The sequence below is a fragment of the Geospiza fortis genome, unplaced genomic scaffold (genome assembly GCF_000277835.1).
Source record: "Geospiza fortis unplaced genomic scaffold, GeoFor_1.0 scaffold7, whole genome shotgun sequence".
NCBI lineage: Eukaryota > Metazoa > Chordata > Aves > Passeriformes > Thraupidae > Geospiza > Geospiza fortis.
The window spans coordinates 3,211,229-3,229,466 of NW_005054344.1; the positions used below are offsets into that span (position 1 = coordinate 3,211,229).

Sequence of the window (18,238 nt, forward strand, 5' to 3'; positions counted from 1 at the left end):
ATTCCTAAACCCTGCCTCCTCTGCCTTTGTAAAACGAGAACCTCTTCTGCACTTTTCAATATGGCCTTTAGACACTTTTAAAGACCACAGTCACATTTTCCACACTAAAATCACTAATTATGTGCATTTTCAGTTTCATTAAACAAATCTTTGCTGCTTGCAAAGGTCACAGTTGCCTCTTGATGAGGAAAATGTGGAAAATTACCCTCATTCATTCACACTCAGTAAAACTAACAAGCAGAACAATATGTTAACACAGACTTATTTCATCTGGACTGCCCAGACTGTGGTTCAGTGTAATGTGTATGCTAATGAACAGTAACTTACAGCTAATGAAATTCAAGAAATGGGACATTTTCCTGGTTTATGTTCAGACACCATCCATGGTGTCCCGTTACTGATTGGCGCCACGATGCACTGGTAGCACAAATGCTGGGCATGCCAGTTGAACTGATTTTACCTTAAGATAAACTTAATAAATTGATACAAAAATGTTGTACCAGTGTGCCTGTAGTAAAACACAAAATAAGGTAATTTTCAAAGGAAATGGAGTGGTGAAATGATACCAAAGCATGGCTACTAATTCCTCAGTGCTGAGAGCTGGGCTTGAGGTTTAAATTGAATTGTAATGGACAATCTTTTTCCCTCCATGACTTAAATTACAATTATTCCAATCATTTATATATCCTGAATACCTTCTTCTGTGATCTTTCAAGAATTTTAGAAAGACAGGTAGTAGCTATTTTTCACTAGGCAGGAGTTGAAGCTGCCCAACATTGCTGTGAGTTCAGAATTCTCAGAATTTCTTGACTCATGAATTCTTCAAAGAAAACAGTAAATAATTTGTAATTATTTGCTCAACTATGTGCATTAAGAGAGTTAAGTAATTCCACATAGAATAGTTGTAAGCACTAATACTTGGGTAAGGAGAGGGTCTTTGATAATTCTAAAGATTATCAAAGATGATGTTAGCATCCTGCCTACCTTTCCCATCTTCAAAAATAGCTCTGTAAATCTCATAAGGTAACTCTAAGACATAGCTAAATATCACAAGGACCTTTTTCATAGGGAAGCCTTAAATATAGAAGTTATGGGACAGGAATATAAAGAAAAAAAGAATAAATCCTATAGCAGAAACAGGCAATCCCCCAGCCGGGGAATAATGTGCTCTGACTCCATGAATCAGAAGGCTGAACAATTGCTTTATTAGCTATACTATATTACAGTAATACTATACTTAATTACATACTAAAGAGATACTAGACTAAAAAGATATTAAAGAAAAGCCTGTGACTGTCTGTAGACAGCCAGGACACAGTTTTGACCCAATTGGCCAGGGAATCAAAACAACCTTCACTGGTGTCCAATAACCAAATCACTTTGGGTAAACAATCTCCATAACACATTCCACACGTGCAAAACAACAGGAGCAGTGAATATAGATAAGAATTGTTTTCTCTTCTTCTCTGAGCTTCTCACTAACTTCCCTAGGAAAAATCCTTGGGAAACATGTGCCTGCTGCTCTCTGTGAAGAGAGCTGGAGCCACAAAATCCCAGTGCAATGCACAAACTTGGAGTAGTTCTAATGAAAAAAAAACTTACTAACTTTAAGATGCCGGAAATCTTTTCTAGGTATTTTTTTTTCTCAATGATTTAGAAAGCAGAAACTTCAGACAGCAGCAAGTATTACATAACTAATGTTTATATGATCCCCATATCTGTGAGAGCCCACCTGAACAGTTTTCAAAATTAAACAATACTGATGTACATTTAGGTTGTAATTCAGCATGCCTGTATCAGACTTACCATGAGTATCATCAGGAAGCAATATTGACATATTTGCAACATTTACTTTCTGAATGCCCAGAATTTTAAAACACAATTCAAAAACTTATGAGAAATAGTCAGTTCTGGGGTGATTTCTTCACTTATTTCCAAGAGCAATGGCAAAAGCTGAAAAACAAATGAAAGTATACTTTGGATTTCCACTGAAAGGTTTCAATTATCTGTCCATGCTGCAGAGATTCACACATGTTGTTCTAATATGCCAGAAAATCAAAATTTTTGGAAATTAAATGATCTCTCCAGTTCACTGAAGTTTTAAATCAATTACAATGGAGACCGTTTAGAAGAAGAATGAAATAGCAGCTTTCTTTTGCACAAAAAGATTAATCATAGAAAGGTTGCCATAAACATTATTATAGACTGGTGTGAGTCCTTCAGGTAGACTGACAATCTCTCATGAGCATCTATTTTAAAACTGTATAAATGAAAAATTATTTGTTGGAAAGTGACTCACAGCTGATTAGTCTGAAGACAGAATAAGTTAATGTAGAAGACCGTGAAGCTTCTGGCTACATAAGTAACTTCTGATAATTCATGGGTGGTTTAACACCTGAGATTTCTGTAGCAGAAGTCTTCCAACAAGAACTAATTTAACAACAGATATTGTGAAAAGATTGCTCTCATTTAAGAGCAAAATGCTTTTAAAGCTATTATCTGACAATCTTTCATTTCACATTCGAATTTCTAAACATCTTCTATTTGTGTTCTGATTGCAAACACATACATGGAAAAATTCTAAGAGAAATCTAAAAATCAGAAAGGCATTTCAGCTGTAATTCACATTGGAAAGAACATGGAATACCTTAAGAATATCAAAAATACTCAAATGGGTTCTCAGATAGTGTAGGAGGCAACACCACTGAAGTGACAGGTCTTCTTTAAAGTTTGGAGGTGGGGGACCACCATCTCTCTTCAGATGTGGTGACTAAAGAAATTTCTCGTTGAAGGCTCCTCATATTTTATGAAAAAGTTTTAAATGGAATTGCCCAAAGGTTTTCAAGATCAGCTGAGTGAGGAGCCAACAAATTCATTCAGAGCATAAGACATGTAAATCTATTTTCTATCTCTGTTCCCGATGTGACCTCAACACAGTAAGTAGAGGCTCTAGGGGTCACTTCTATCCTCTCTGTTACATTTATTAATGAGAAAAAAAATAAAGAGGGTGTTCATATTATTGTAAAGGTGGCCCCCTCACAAAGCATTACCTACATATTACTGCAGAACTACCAAATTACAGAATCACATAGTGGGCATGGTTGGAAGGGAACAGTGTTTTTTTGCAGATTTGGGCTTGCCAGAAACACCAAATTTGACCCCAGCCATGGAAATATGATTTATTGGGCCAGGGAGACAACAGACATAAAAACTGATTTCTGAAGTTATCTGCACAAAAAAAAAAAAGCATAAATATTTTTGATACATATAATAAATTTGAAACGTCATTATTCTCAGAACCACTACAAATTGCTAAGCATAGGTGCAAACTTTTATAATAACCAAACTCTAGTTTAAATTACATTTAGATACATTTTTTGAAATTGCAAAATATACAGATATATTGTTTCAAAAATAATTAAACAAATTAAAGGAACAAAAATCAGTCAAAGAGTGTTAAATTCAGAAGGCAGCCTCTCTCACACAGCCCTTCAGCCAGCTGCTGGTGGGATTTTTCAGGGGAGTGTCTTAAGCATGTGCTCTGCTCAAAGACTATTCCCATAATCAATGTCTGAGACAGGCCAGTGGGCTTGAGAAACATCTTTTCACAGGAGTGGATCTGAATTAAAACTTTAAATTCAGTTCTGCTCTTGTCAGTCTTACTTTGGCTTTTCTACATTTCAGAAGTAATGTGGTGCTGCCATCAACTGGAGTTAAGGATTTAAAGAAATTGGTCTTTTTGAGTAAAAACTTTTGTGTCACTGTGTACTTGAGCCTCTCAGTCTGAGTGGGAGTTGTGCCTACACCTGGAAATTCAGAGGGCTTTTTGTCCATCAGCAAAGGTTGTTTGTGTGGTTTACATTTATAAACATGGAAACATCCAAGCCGCTTCCTTCCTGAATGAAGTCTGAACCTTCCTTCATGTATTTCTAACTTAGAAGGCAAAGCCTAACTTTTTGGTTTTGGTTTTTTTTTTCATTTAATCCTTAGGACTCTCAGGAGGCTTCCAGGTTGGAGGAGTTTGTGACTCGCTTTCTTTTGAAGGAGACCCTGAACCAGCTGCAGTCCCTGCAGAGCTCCCTGGAGTGTGCCATGGAAAGCACAGAGGAGCAGAGCTGGCAGGAGAGGTGAGCAAAGCCCTCTTCAGCTGCAGGGAAGGGGTCAGGAGTGAGGTCACAGCGAACCTCCACAACTGCTTTACATTTCACCTGGAAATCTGATATAGGGAATAACAGGAGAAATAGAGATACACTTTTTACTCCCTATGGGAACCCACTAATAGGAGTTTTCCTGAAATTGAATGTATCTGATGTGGGGCTGCCTGTAGGACAATAATATAGGTACCTGCTAGGTTCTGCTGACTTATTTTTAAATCCCTGGACAGTTTAATATCAAATGTAGAAACCAAACCACTGCAATATAAAGAGCTCTGAAATTACCAAGATGACTGATTGTTTGTTTTTTCCAGCTTTATAATTTATCTTTTTTTTTGATGCACAATGCAAAAATGGTAAAGGAAGAAAATAGCCAGGCTTTCACTTGTCACAGCTTCTTCCTAGAATATATGGCCATATTCTTGGTTAACTTCTAGCTCTATAAACTCTCAATCACCTGGGTAGCCTTCATCCCTCCAAGAGTTTTAGCTTGATCTCTGTAATGAGGGTTTGTAGAATCAAGGGTCAAAGTATTTTTGAAAAGTTACTTGGTTATATGGAAATTTTTCCTTAGTATGCTATTGTTAAAGATGATAGGGAAAGCAAAACACAAACTGTTGTATTTTATGGACAAAGAAGATCTTAAGACCTTTCTGTTGGAAATGTAATTTTTTTTCTGTTGGAAATGTAATTTTCTTGTTTGTTTTGCTGTTGGGTTTGAGATCCCCTGAAGTACAGGAGTAATACCTGGTTTTATGCCAGCCTCTTGACTGTAGGAATCAATCAGGTTTTGAACGTCTGAGGGTGCACCGAGCATGCACAGTGTCTGTGCACCTCTATTCATGCCAGTTCCTCTGCAGTGATGCTACAAAACTCCTGTGAATGAAGAAACTATGACTGATTACTTAGGTCAGGTCAGAATCACAGCATGCACAGATACTGACCTTGAAATTTGTCTCCCTCAAAGATTTAGGTTTATGCCAGCTTAACTCTCTTCTTTTTTCTTTTATTTTCTTTAATGACCTAATCAAAACTAATAAGTTATAGTGAAAATCCAGAAAGTAATTCAGTGTTCTCAATAGGTATTTCTTTTTATTTAATTCAAAAGGGAACATAGAAGCGCACTTTTTGAGAACAGAGAGAGAAGAGCTCTCCCACATATTTTTTCTTAAGAAGTCTCCTGTGTTTCTGTGCAGAAAAGATCCAACAAAAGCAGAGGTGCTCTCAGTTCAGTGGCCAGGAAAACGCTCAGCTCAAAGGCTTCAGAGGAACAACAGCCTGTCATCAAATAACACTTATTCTAGCACAGGTATGGTATTTCACATTTTAAACATATAGACACATACACAGAAAAATAAACACATATCTTCATCTCAAAAATTTAATTTAGACATGTAACTAAGATACTTCACTGACAGAAGACAATTTCAAACTGAAAACTGAGGAAAATTAATGCGTGTCCATAGATCTGAAATTATAAAAGATAAAAACTTAATTGTGGACCAAACTGTGTGTTTTGGATTGATTGAACATTTTTTTGGTCATTTGTATTGCTTGAAGATATGAATGAAAAGGTGAAGGTGTGACTTATATGCAACCAAGTTCTCTGCCATGACTCGCATCTCAGCTGAGGGGAATAAATAATAAACAGAAAGGGAAAATACAAAACCAGAAGGAAAAGAATATTTCATTTAAGATAACACAAAAGAAAAAAAAGTCTGCAGCAGCATTTCTGCTTTGGAAAATGATGGAGTACTTTGGTAAATGGGATTCTTTGGAAGCAGTGACGTTAAGCATGAGGCTGCAGTGAAGAAATCTCTGTGCTTAGTTACATGTCCCAGAATCAAGGCATGAAGATGACTGAAACAACAAACTATACAGTGGGTCTGTCTCACTTCTTGACCCTGAGCTGACTTCATCCTTTTAAACTCTCTGCTGAGGACCTTTCAGCCACTCACATTCATGACTCACTCCCTGCCACTCACCAAATGATGCTGTTCTTTGAGAGCAGTGATGCAGGATGATGTCTGGTCTCTGGTGATCTGGTGTTCCTATGAGGGAAGGTCACAGAGCCTTGTGGCTGCACTCCTGATTCAGAAGGAGCCCAAACAAATGCAAGCTCTACCAAATCCACTTACTGTATTGGTGTAATCTTAAAGAGCTAACATTTTCCTCCACAGCTCTACTAATAGCTGACAGCTGTCTTGAACTCTTGGTGCTGTGACCACTACTCTGGGGAGCCTGATCCAGGGCCCAGCCACCCTCTGGGTGAAGAACCTTTTCCTGATATCCAGCTTAATTCTCCCTTGACACAGCTGGATGCCATTCTCTGTCACTTGTCACTCTCACCAGAGAGAAGAGATGGGTACCTGTCTCTCCTCTTCCCCTCACGAGGAAGTTGCAGACTGTGATGAGGTCTCCCCTCAGTCTCCTCTTCTCCAGACTGAACGAGCCAAGGGACCTCAGCTGCTCCTTTTATGGCTTCCCCTCAAGACCCTTCACCACCTTCATAGCCCAGAAGCTTGTGGCTGTCTAGAACAGGATTGTCTAGCTCCAACCTTGCTATATGACATCAGAATGGGTTGGATGGGGCACTGAGCAATCTGATCTAGTGGAAGGTTCCCTGCCTGTGGCAGGGGAGTTGAAATTTGACGATCTTTGTAGTCCCTTTCAACACAAACCATTCTATGATTCTATGCAGGTCACTACACAGACAGGAGTACACCTGCAGTGGAGATGGAGAACTTTCTTCTGTTACCAGCATTATTTCAAAAGCACTGGCATTAATCTATAAGGTAGTTTTCATTCTGTCTTGGATTTCTATTGAATCTTAAAAAGAAAGAAAATAATTCATTGAGTCAAATCATGTTTTCCTTTAGTTCCACCTAAATGAACATTGAACTAGTTGCAGCACAATCTTTGAAAAGCCAAAAATTTTGCAGGGATATTTTTTTTATAAAATACAGGAATACACTATCACCGAGCAACTTAGCAACTTTTTATAAAGGTTTATCTTTTTTTCAAAGGTTGGATTGAAGAAGACAGCCAATGGGTGATCCAGATAAACAGACTCCAGAAGATAATTGATAGACTGGAAAAGAAGGTGTGCAGGCTTTTTCACCTGTTTCTTCTCTCACTTTCAGTAAATTAATCCTTAAACCACAAATGTTTTCAATGCCCCAGTCACAACATTACCTAAGAGAGCTAACACTCATTAAATGCCTACATTTTTCTTCCACCTTAGTCTTTCCTATTCATGACATTGTTTTTCCATGCTTCCCTTTCCCCCTCCCATCATCACAGATTGAACTTTTCACAAAGATGTGAAAAATTCTATTATTCTGTGACTGGAGAATGTTAATGTATTCAGTAGTGCTTGTTTGGGGGAGCATGCTACAAGTTTCCTCTTTTAGGATCTGACATTTTCTTCTTCCTCTCTAAACTTTTTCATGAAAGCTTGATAGAAAGTTTTGTTTCCTCCTTTCCCATCAGAGAATACTCATTTATAAAGATTAAACTGCTTTCCTTGTCAGTACAGTTCAACCAAAATCTGATGCAAATCTTTCTGGGAGCTGGCTGCAGCAGCCCTCAGAGCCCAGAAACCACCAGTGGTCCCCACACCAAAGCAGAGCCCTCCAGGAGTCTGACAAATCACCCATCTGATCAAAATGCCAGGGCTTCCTAGTGCTTGTAAAATCCTGAGCCACATCTGTCAGTACAGAAAATATCTATTCTTCATTATTATTCTGACTTGATTGTTACTCTGGTGTTCAAAACTTGTCTTAAAATCTGTGTGTGATGATTTCTTTTTTTCTTTTTTATTTTGAGAAGAAAGAACAGCAGAGGAAGAAGTAAGGTTATAAATTCCTGAGTTTCTCCCTGCATTAAATTTCCCTATTGAAGGACAGACAATTTCAGCCACACACTAGGGGAGTGGCTGAGTTCAGTGGATTTTGGGACCCAGGGTGTTTCTTCCTCCTTGTTCACTAGAGGTGAGGTTTTGAGTTGTGCTCTCAGACCCGGGAGTAGCTCCAGTGCCAGTGCAGCTAATGCTTTCCTCCCCACAGGTCAGTGCTCACCAGCAGTGAGACTGTGCCTGCACTCCAAAGACATTGGCATGGGTCTCTTCACCAGCACCCACACAGGCAGCACTCACAGGGACATGAAACAGCCTGATCCTGTTCTTTCTTTCTAGCTGATTGGGATATTTCCCCGTGAATACTGTCATCTAGTATTTGTGGCTGGACCCATACCCCTTTCCCAGGCACTGGCTCAGACCTTGGGTCAAGACAGAAGAATGCCTCCTGTTAATCAACACTAGTCCAGCTTCAGTTCAGTAGAGTTACACACACTGAAAATAGTTAAGTAGGGGTTTTAACAAAAAACCCCAATAAATGGTGGTGGCTTGGCGCAGGCCTCAGCAAGAGAAGCACACTGACCTTTCTCTGCCATTCCTCCCTCCCAAATGGAAAAAATTCCCCTAATTACCTTTCCCCTTTGGTCCCAGTTTGGTGTTTCTGTTATCTCAGCCTAATTACTAATTAGCTGCATGTGGCCACCCCCAGCACTGCTGGCCTTGCTCCAAAAGGAGCCCAGTATTCCCTTTGGTTATCCCTGTAGTCTGACAGTCTCTCACATCACTTCTCCTTAACCAGCTGAGAAATGTGGCCATTCCTTGTGGCGCTGTCCATGACTTCTGTCAGCTTCTCCCTCTGCTCCTTGCCATGCTCTGCAGCTCCTCGTGGTCTGCTCAGTGCAGTAAGCTCTGGCCAGGGAATACCCGTGAGCCTCTCTCCAAACACTTCCTCCCGGACGCCATTTCTGCACGGGAAAGGCAATTACACAGCAGTTGCCACATTAATGACATTTTAGTAGCAACTTGATCTTTTTCTGAATAGATATAAATTGGATTTTGAAATGTCAAAGTCCACCATGAAAGGTAAGTCTGGCTTTACTCTCCACTTGGCTTTGGAAACAGCAGCTCACTGCCCTGCCACAATTGCCGCCTGACATGGACTGATGCCAAAAAAAACCCATTTACAACAGTGTTACTTTAAAAAGAAATAAGCGTGGCATTCAGCAATAATGCAGTTCAAATGTTACAGAAAGCAGCCAAACATTTTGTGGTAAATGAACTTATAACAAGGGTGTTAAAAAATTATCAATTTTTTTACAGACAAATGACAGAGAACCTGAGTCTGAAAAGGAGCTTGTGCCAAAGGGAAGCAGTGGCAGGGCATAAACCTCCCATAATTACCTCCTTGTCAATATAAAAGTTGATTAATAAAACATAGCAATTACATAAGTCTAATTTTTCCAGTAGACAACCTATCTATATTCACCTTTGTCTAATTTTGCATCTACTTGAATTTGTCTCTCACAGCCATGTCTGACTGGGAGAGGCATTAAATAGCAGCTACCTGTCAGACTGAAACCCCTCTTTTTGATTTTGCCCTGAAAAAGATAAGAAAGGATTGCACAATCATTCTAAAAGGCAATTTCAGAAGCCACCACTTCTCAGCTGAGGTGAGGTAGGATTGCAAAGGCATTTTAAAGCCTCTGAGCTGCATCAATTTTTTATTTCCAGGTCTTATTTACATATACTGGCAAAGAAAACAATTATTTTCTTGCTACATTTAGAGAAACTTTGCAGTACTTCCTGGAGTCATTCCTTTCCTCTCTTTTTCCATATGTTTCCTGACCAAAAAAAAAGGCAGTAAAACTGAACTTTCACTTCAGGAATACACTTTCTTTCCCTCATTTTTTTTATCCAAAGTGTCTGCACTGACAATAAAGCCGGCTGTCTTTCCCTTCCCGCACACATTTCATTACTTCAACTACACAGCAGCTTCTGAACACTTCACTCCTGCCTTGCTCTGCCACCTGCTGCTGGTGGAGGTGCTCTGCTCATTTGAATTCTACCTGCACATCTCTTGTTGGATTTCAGCAAGTACAGCATCTGTGCTGGCAGAACAGCTGCTACCTGAGGTTAATCAATCCTCACCCACGCTGGGAGTGGAAGAAGATTTTTCTCTTTGTTGCACAAGAACTGTGTTCAGTGAGACGTGAAGCACCACTAACAGAGCATGTTTTGCTCCAGCTGCTTATTGCAAATCAATCTGTTTTTTTTCTCAGGCACATGGGTATTTTTCAGAATATCATAATGGCACTGGGTTAGGAGGTACTGCATGTGCCTGGCAAGTAAAGGATGATTTTGTATGTGTTACAGGTTGGTGTTTGTGTGAATCACTGATTCCTGAAGTGCACATCCAGTTTGGATACCAGGTGTACTCACAGACACATCTCTTTGCTGCTGCCCAGCACATTTTCACAGCAAGGGCTGAGCATAGGTTCAGAGACCTGACTTGGACCATCATGCACATCTCTTTCAATGCTAGAAAACAGCCCCTTGCAACCACAGAGTCCCTGCAGGGAAGTTTTTTCTGTGTAAAATTTCATGATTGCACGACAGTAACTGATAGTTCATTTCAAATTGCCGTTTTTGCTCATCTCCACAGTCCATGAGACAATTTGAGAGGATGTCTGTCTTTTCTCAATTAAGTCCAACATACATTTGGGAACAAGCAGGTTTGTTAAAATGAAAAATCACCTGCCAAGCACTATAAATAAAACTTTACAAGACAGCCTGGGCTGGAATTAACCACTAAGGCATGCAGGATCATGTAAAACTTGAGTTTGAATTAGAACTAATAAAGAAGGGATTTACCTTCTTGAGGCAGAACAGAATCTAGTTATTGGAATTGTTTGTATAAAATGTAAGAGCAGAATACACCTGTATTATTGACTCTTCTTACAATTTCTATTTTCTTTTCAGTTGCCTCAAAGGACCTAAAGCTTGAGGCACTTGAAGAGGAAGTTTTGGAAGAAAATGCAAGATCTGTAAGTACTGTTCAAGACAATGATTTTGACATTTATTTTAAGCAGCGGGCATTGAGACCACACCTGGTCTCTTTTGTTAAAAAATAATTTAAAAAATCTTTATCCTCACTTTTTCCAGGGATAAGAATCCCTTTTAGTTAGCAGAACACACTCTGCAAAAAATTTAGAATATGAACAACAGAAATTTAGAATATGTGGACTTTTATATTAACTTTTTACATTGCTTTTAAAGGATAGAGTGAGCCAAAACCATAACACACATAAGAAGAAAAATTAGTAAGATTTATCAAATTTGGCAGCAATGTTTATGGGGTGGAAGCTTCTCTGCTCCAAATGCTGGATGCATGCTTTAACCATTGTTGTACAGCCTCCCTCCCTCCCAAAATTGCTATAGGAAATCTTATGAGGTAAAATGGAAGAGTATCTCGTGCTCATTACAATCTACAAAATCAAAATTGTGACCAGAAATAAACTTACTGTTAAACAAGCTTATGTCCCAAGATTGATATACTAGCATTCCTAAATTCATGAACCTAACATTCATTAATTTGAACCTAAGAAAATACAAATCAAATATACATGAAAAAATCATTTAATCACAGGAGTTGCATTAGATTTTTTTAAAATGAGATTATGCAGTATTGCTACACAGACTGCTTACAATCCATGATATAACAATATTCATAATCAAGGCATAAGCAAGTCAAAAACGTGCATGAGAAATTAAGTTGTACTCATTAAGAAGCACATAGTGCTGCTTTAAACGTTCCATTAGTAAAGTTGACAAGCTTCAATAGATTAATCAATAAATAAACAATTTGAAAGAGCTAAATGATAATTATTTTAATTCAGGATAGATAGGATCTTCTGTGCTGCTGACTGTTTCCATAGTCCTGTTTATAAAGACTGTTCATTTTCCTGCAGAGTGATGGAGGGAAGACCCCCTCTCTCTTCATCACTTAATGTGGGTTATCTTAGGCATCTCAGTCAGGTGAGGGGCAGGGCTCTAAAAGGTAAAAACTATGAAAGCACCTTAACAAAAGCAACAATGCATCCAGCGCAAGTTGTGGGGATATTCTCTTATCCCAAACCTCACACCTGCTGGCATACAGATTCATCTAAGGAAACACACTGACTTTATTACTGAACATCTCAAAGACCAGCCTTTGCTTTGCCCTCTTCTGAAAAGACTCTCTCCTCCAGAGTTAGGACAACAGGCTGAAGTGGACACTCATGCCCAGACACAAAAGCCATGCTTGAGCATTTCTACTTCTCCACTCCAGATCACTAAAACAGGGACTGCAAACTTCAAGGGAACTTTTGTGGGTTTTCTTCTACGATTGGGGTTTTATTGTTTCATGATGGACTTTTCTGAGTTTAAAGTACAAGGAATTCAGAGGAATCTGTGGCAGTAATATTGTCAGGATTTTTTACCAGCACATAATGATTGTTCAGCACCAAATGTCTGTGAAAGAAGAAAAAGTGGAAGAATTACATCTTGCTGTGAAGCAGTACCTGGAATCTGTTTCTGCTCAAGGTGGCTGCTTGCGGTAAGTACAGGGTTATTGTCCTTGGGCTGAAGGAAGAAATGTAGTCTTTTTTCTTTAGTAACTCAGATTATTTATGAGGAGAAAACCTATGATACCTTTCTTGGTGGGTTATGTGTATGTGTAAGACAGCTTTTTTAAGACACCTAGAACTAGAAAGAGATGTGAGAATGTGCAGATTTTAGGTACTATCACAAAATGACTGTACATCCCAAAGATGCTAAACAATCTTTTCAGGCTTGTTAGCTCTGCAGGTCATCAATTCATGACTTCTGGAAGCTTCTAGGCTGACATTCTTTATTGGAAAACTCATTTGACATCCTTCATTTATGCTCACCTGGAAAAGGAGGAACTTATCAACTTGTTTACCAGTTCTCTGCTTGGAAGCTTTCAGAATCTTCCCTTTAGGCTGTCATTGTAAAATATTAATTCATAATAAAGAATTGGAAAAACTAAAAATCAAAATTTTCAATGAAACTGTTTCTGCTTTGCTCCTTTTAGAACTAATAAAACATTATAGCTGGGTTAAGAATAAATTTTAGTGGCTTTCCACTGTACTTAATTTCTGAATTTACCATAGTGGAGAGATCTATCATACATACTACAGACCATTATGAAAAAGATATTTTTGTAAGGTGTACATGACACAGAATCTTCCATCTAGTGAAAGGCTTCAAAGATTGCCTATCACATCCCTAATTTATGAGTCTTGTTGCTATGAGATTATCACAATTAGGATTTTATCAGTAGTGTTCACATAGACCAGAAAAATTAAGCTGGAAGAAGAGTGACCTTTCTGCAGTGGTTCACTTGTAAAGGCAGACTGATGAGGAAAATAAAATTCTCTTGTTGGCCAAGAGATGCAAAAAAAGCCCAATAAGAAGTCCTCCCAGCCTCCTCCCAGAAATTAACATCCAGCAAAACACTGTAGTGACTGCAGATTTGTTGGGGAAGAGAGGTGACATGACTTCAGAATGCAAGTTAGCAAATGGTGGCAGAAAGTTCCTTTCTTTCCCAAGTTTACAGGCATTTGTTAAGTTTGTAATGCCACCTAACGATGGGTTTTGCTGTAGCTATAATTGACAGTGACTTGTTTTTTCCAACAGCTTTTGATATTTTGGTCATTTTACCATGCACTTTCACATACAGCAGGAAAAAAAACAATAAATCACAAAACATTGCTGACTACAATATGAAGCATGAGCTGAGACCAGTTTTCAGGCACATCATTAGTGAGGTCAGCAATCTCACACTTGGGCACATGGGAAAATCTGTATATATATTTTCTGTGCTATTTATCTAAACACCAATTTGAGTACCCAAGTGAATAAGTACGTACACACTATAAAGCTTTTATGCTCAGGACAATAAGCAGAATGATTCTGTGCAGAGGATCAACAGATATTCTGTGGGTCATTTTTCACTCCTGAGAAACTGTTACTTGAATAACTTAAGAACAAGTAACTAGTAGGTAAAATATTATTTTAAAAGTGTATCTGCAGCAGATGTCAGCCTACATGGCTTTTTACTCCATAATATGTACATTATTTAATTTACTCCATTTGCTTTCAAAGCACCTAAATTCTATGACACTTGGATGCATCTCTCATACAAAGGGATAACTTCTACTTATTAAATGATCTTCCCTGAGCAGCTGTTTGATTAATTTTCTGTTTAACATTTGTTTAGATAAATTACACTATTGGAACAATATGAAAAATTATTTTCATAAAAATATTACATAATAAAAATAAATATACAAGGGTTTTTATTTTTAAAAGCTCAGATAATTTGAAGTATGTGATCACTATGATCACTCATTTTTTAAGTTTATTATTTCTGTGGGGTTTTTTTTCAAAAATCACTGCATTTGTTCCTACTGATAAGCAGTTAGGAATAAAAGGTATATGTCCAATAATTTTGTTTTGTTTCAATAAATTAGTTCTATTGTGAAATTCTTAGTGTTTCCATACAGAAGATTCCGAGTAATTTCCACTTCATTGTTTATGAGTTCTGGGAAAACAGCAATGCCTGGAATAGGTAAGTGTCAGGACTGTGGTGGCTTTTTTTTTTTTTTTTTGGAAATAAATAAAGTTTTGATTATAAATAAATAAAGTTTAGTAATCAATTGTGTGGAAAGACTGAGTACAAATAACTTTAAATACTGCTAACTGATCTTTTGCTAAATACATCACAATTAATACTTCAGAAAAATACTTTGGTTGCTAAAGACCTGAATATACTGAAACATAAATAAAATGCCAGAAAGACAATGATGATTATTCAAAGCAGAAAGAGTCCAAAAGCAAGTACAGAAAGATATAGCATCAGGTGCATTGTTAGTTCATCAGAGACAGCATCAGGTGCATTGTTAGTTCATCAGGGACAGAAAACCAGGAAAACAGCAAAAGCACCAGTTTCATGATAAGGAAGAAGAAACAAAAAGACACAATTATTGGAACAGAAGATGTGCCAGCCTGCAGCACACATCAGTAGTTATGGGGAACTCTCCCAAAACTTCCCAATCCACATCACAGGAACCCATCCAACAGACTCCCAGAGTGTCTCTTTTGGGCCCAAAATAGAAATTATTAAACATCCTACCAGCTAAACTCTAGCCTCTGGCAGGCAGATGACGAAGGAGTTGAGTAGAGACAAAAGGATTGTCCTTACCTACATTTAGTTACAGCACTCAAATACACCAACCCAGTGATCCTAAATCTGTAGAGAGAGCCTGTTCTTAGGGAGATGGAGAAGTCTCTTGCAGCTGTGTTGCTTTCCTCCCAAACAAAACCCCAGTTTTACTGGGTTTCCTATCACAAAGACTCAAGAACACGGCTAACACATGTCAACACTGTACTGGGTCACAACCAAGAGATGAGCATCAGACTGACAGCAAGCTGCATAGAAGAAAACTTGGGTTTAATATATCTGCAGGCACTTCAGAGCTTATCTGGTCTCCCCTCCTACTATCACCATAAGTTTTTAAGCACAGAATCTCTGTACAGCATTAATTGTGAAATTTCTTATGATCATTAAAAAAATTGTGCCCCTTTAAAAAAGGTTACATTTTTATTTTTTACAATTATTTAGCCACCTTCAAATGAATTACAGCAAGACATTCCAGAGAAGTAATGTGGATTTCTTGGAAACTCCAGAGCTCATCACAACAATGTTAGTCCCTGGTAAATATCAACTTTTCACTTCTTTGGTTTTTTTTCTTGTTATATGTGAATGGTTCTATTAGTGTGTTCCATATGCAAGACCACTGCATAATATCACCCTTATTCAGATCTTCTTTGGTAAAGTATAGAGGAGAAAAGGACTCCAAATATTTCTATTTTAACCACATAAACATAAAATGCATCAGCAAGAAGACCCACAGTGCTTTATTTCACATAGTGTGAAGTGACACTGACATACACTATTTAAGAAAATATTTAGAATAAACAATACTATTTGTGAATGGTAAAATAGACCCTATTTAAGATTTTCAAGGAAAAAAAATACTTTCTGATTAGGACTTCAATTTATTCCTACTTATATTGACTGAAGGGAGCCTTATTTACCAATAATTGATATTCACTAACCAACTTGTTGTACACACTTCCTGCTATGTTAAAAAAAAAAAAAAACAGGCTGGTAGATATTCCAAATTTTTATTCTTAATACAAACCAATGAGCGTGTAACATCTTTCTCCTAGAAATAAGAGTTAAAAGACACAGTGCAGGTGCAGGATGAAGCAAAGAAAGCATCAGTCCCAGCTTTACAGAGAGAGGACAGTAATTTTTTTTTTATTTTAGGGAACACAATCTATTACAATGAAGCCCTAATTTCCTATGTGTCTGAGTACAGACTAAATTTAAAATAATAAAACCCCACTTAGTAGAAAAATAAATGTAGTCCTGTACCTGGGGTTTGTCCTTAAAAGAAACCAGCCAAGACATCTTCAGATCTCATGAGCCTGATGTGGACACAAAATTATATGCCAGGGACTCCTGCAGAATTCGGAGATTGAAGTTAATGAACCAAGTATCTCTGTAAATCTTGTATCTTACTGTGATATTGCTGGATTTAAAAGAAACTTGATTTGGAAACAGTGGAGCCTTTTTCCAAAATTCTTTCTGTCCAAGAGACTGCACATGATCCAGCAAAGTTCCAGGGTAGTTTACACATGGGTAAAGTGCAATTTACATAAAATAAAATGTAAACATAATTTTTAAGTGCCTAAATATGGAAGTGTCTGAAATTGGATTCCAAGTACTCATTAAAGCATTTACTCTGCCTGCTAAGAAGGATTTCAGTCTGCAGCACTCTGTCCTGGCAGACAGTTACCATAGAAACAGCATTTCTCACTGTGCACTCCTTGCTGGAGGAGGGGGGGCAATGGAAATCAATGCATTCACAGTTCTTTGTACAATACTATACGTTACCTGTAACTTGGAAATCTGTGCAATGATTTGAACTCTGTTTCATGGAAAGACGTTCCCACAACTGATCTGTACAAATCATATTTGTATTTGAAAGACAGAAAATGATCTTGAAGTTAAAAATGGTGGCTGCAATCCCACCAGTACACTTTACAAAAGAATTTTAGACAACATAAAGTTATCACTTTATAATAAGAAGGGAAAAAACCCTAAACCTGACTGCAGTTAGAACACAGGCTCTATTCTAAAAACAAATTTACACTAGCTGAGAAACTTCCAAACTTCTTTTACACATCTGGGTAGATAAGAACTGAATCAATTACAAATTGTAACCTGATTCTAATTCATTCAAAGTTTACAACCTGTAAGTCTTTACCAATTAACTAAAATTAGTAAGGATGCACTTATGTGGCCAAGAATGATTCAGGAAGAAAAGTTTTCAAGACTGTTTGATCTAGTATTATCCCAGAGAAAATTAATTTACCATTAGCTAAGAGGAACCAGAAGCTATTATAACCACTCATACACCTGTTAACTCAACCAGTTGCTTCAGCCAATCTACCAGGGTGGCATAAATCATTCAGTTCACATTCAGTAAATGTCTCATTTTTATACAAGATCGGGACTTGAGGACTCTAGAGAACATTTGGGTGAAGAAAACAAGATAAGGGGAAACCACTGAACACTTATAACACTATAACCCATGAAATAAATTGTTAAATTGGCATTTTTGGGGGTTGAAGCATCCATTGATGTTTCAAAAACTACTAGGCTTATAGCCTGAATTCAGGTAGGACTCTTGAGTATTTTCTCATCATGTTTCTTCTTTAACCATAATTTTCATTGAAATACCATTAATGGAAGCATTTATAAGTTCTGCTAATGAATTTGTGTAGCGTGAAACCTACAAACACCCCTTTACTAAGGGCACTCGGCATCTCAGACACAGTCCCAATCCTTTCCTTCCTTCCCATCTCTCTCCATAAATCTTGTGGTTCCCCTCCGTAAAAGGTTCCATTTCAAAAGGCCAAAGGCTAGAGGTTGTGGGGAAGAAATACAAATTGGTTTCACCCCAGGACTGCCTATAATCTGGTGATTACAGAACTTTTTATGGGAATGACATTTTACAAGTCCATGAATTATTTTACTTTTGAGGACAAAAAGTTATTAATTCCTAGAGTTGTGTAAAAAACCCATCAGATTTAA

General features: G+C 37.8%; 1 protein-coding gene across 1 annotated transcript in view; it reads left to right on the forward strand.

Moving 5' to 3' along the window:
• Positions 1 to 18,238, forward strand: part of NECAB1 (N-terminal EF-hand calcium binding protein 1) — a 56,181-nt gene that overhangs the window by 37,544 nt on the left and 399 nt on the right. The window contains 7 exon segments of the mRNA XM_014307787.2: positions 3,991 to 4,127; positions 5,351 to 5,463; positions 7,181 to 7,257; positions 11,001 to 11,054; positions 12,492 to 12,604; positions 14,564 to 14,641; positions 15,695 to 15,786. Of these exon segments, the coding sequence (XP_014163262.1) occupies positions 3,991 to 4,127; positions 5,351 to 5,463; positions 7,181 to 7,257; positions 11,001 to 11,054; positions 12,492 to 12,604; positions 14,564 to 14,641; positions 15,695 to 15,786 (664 nt within the window).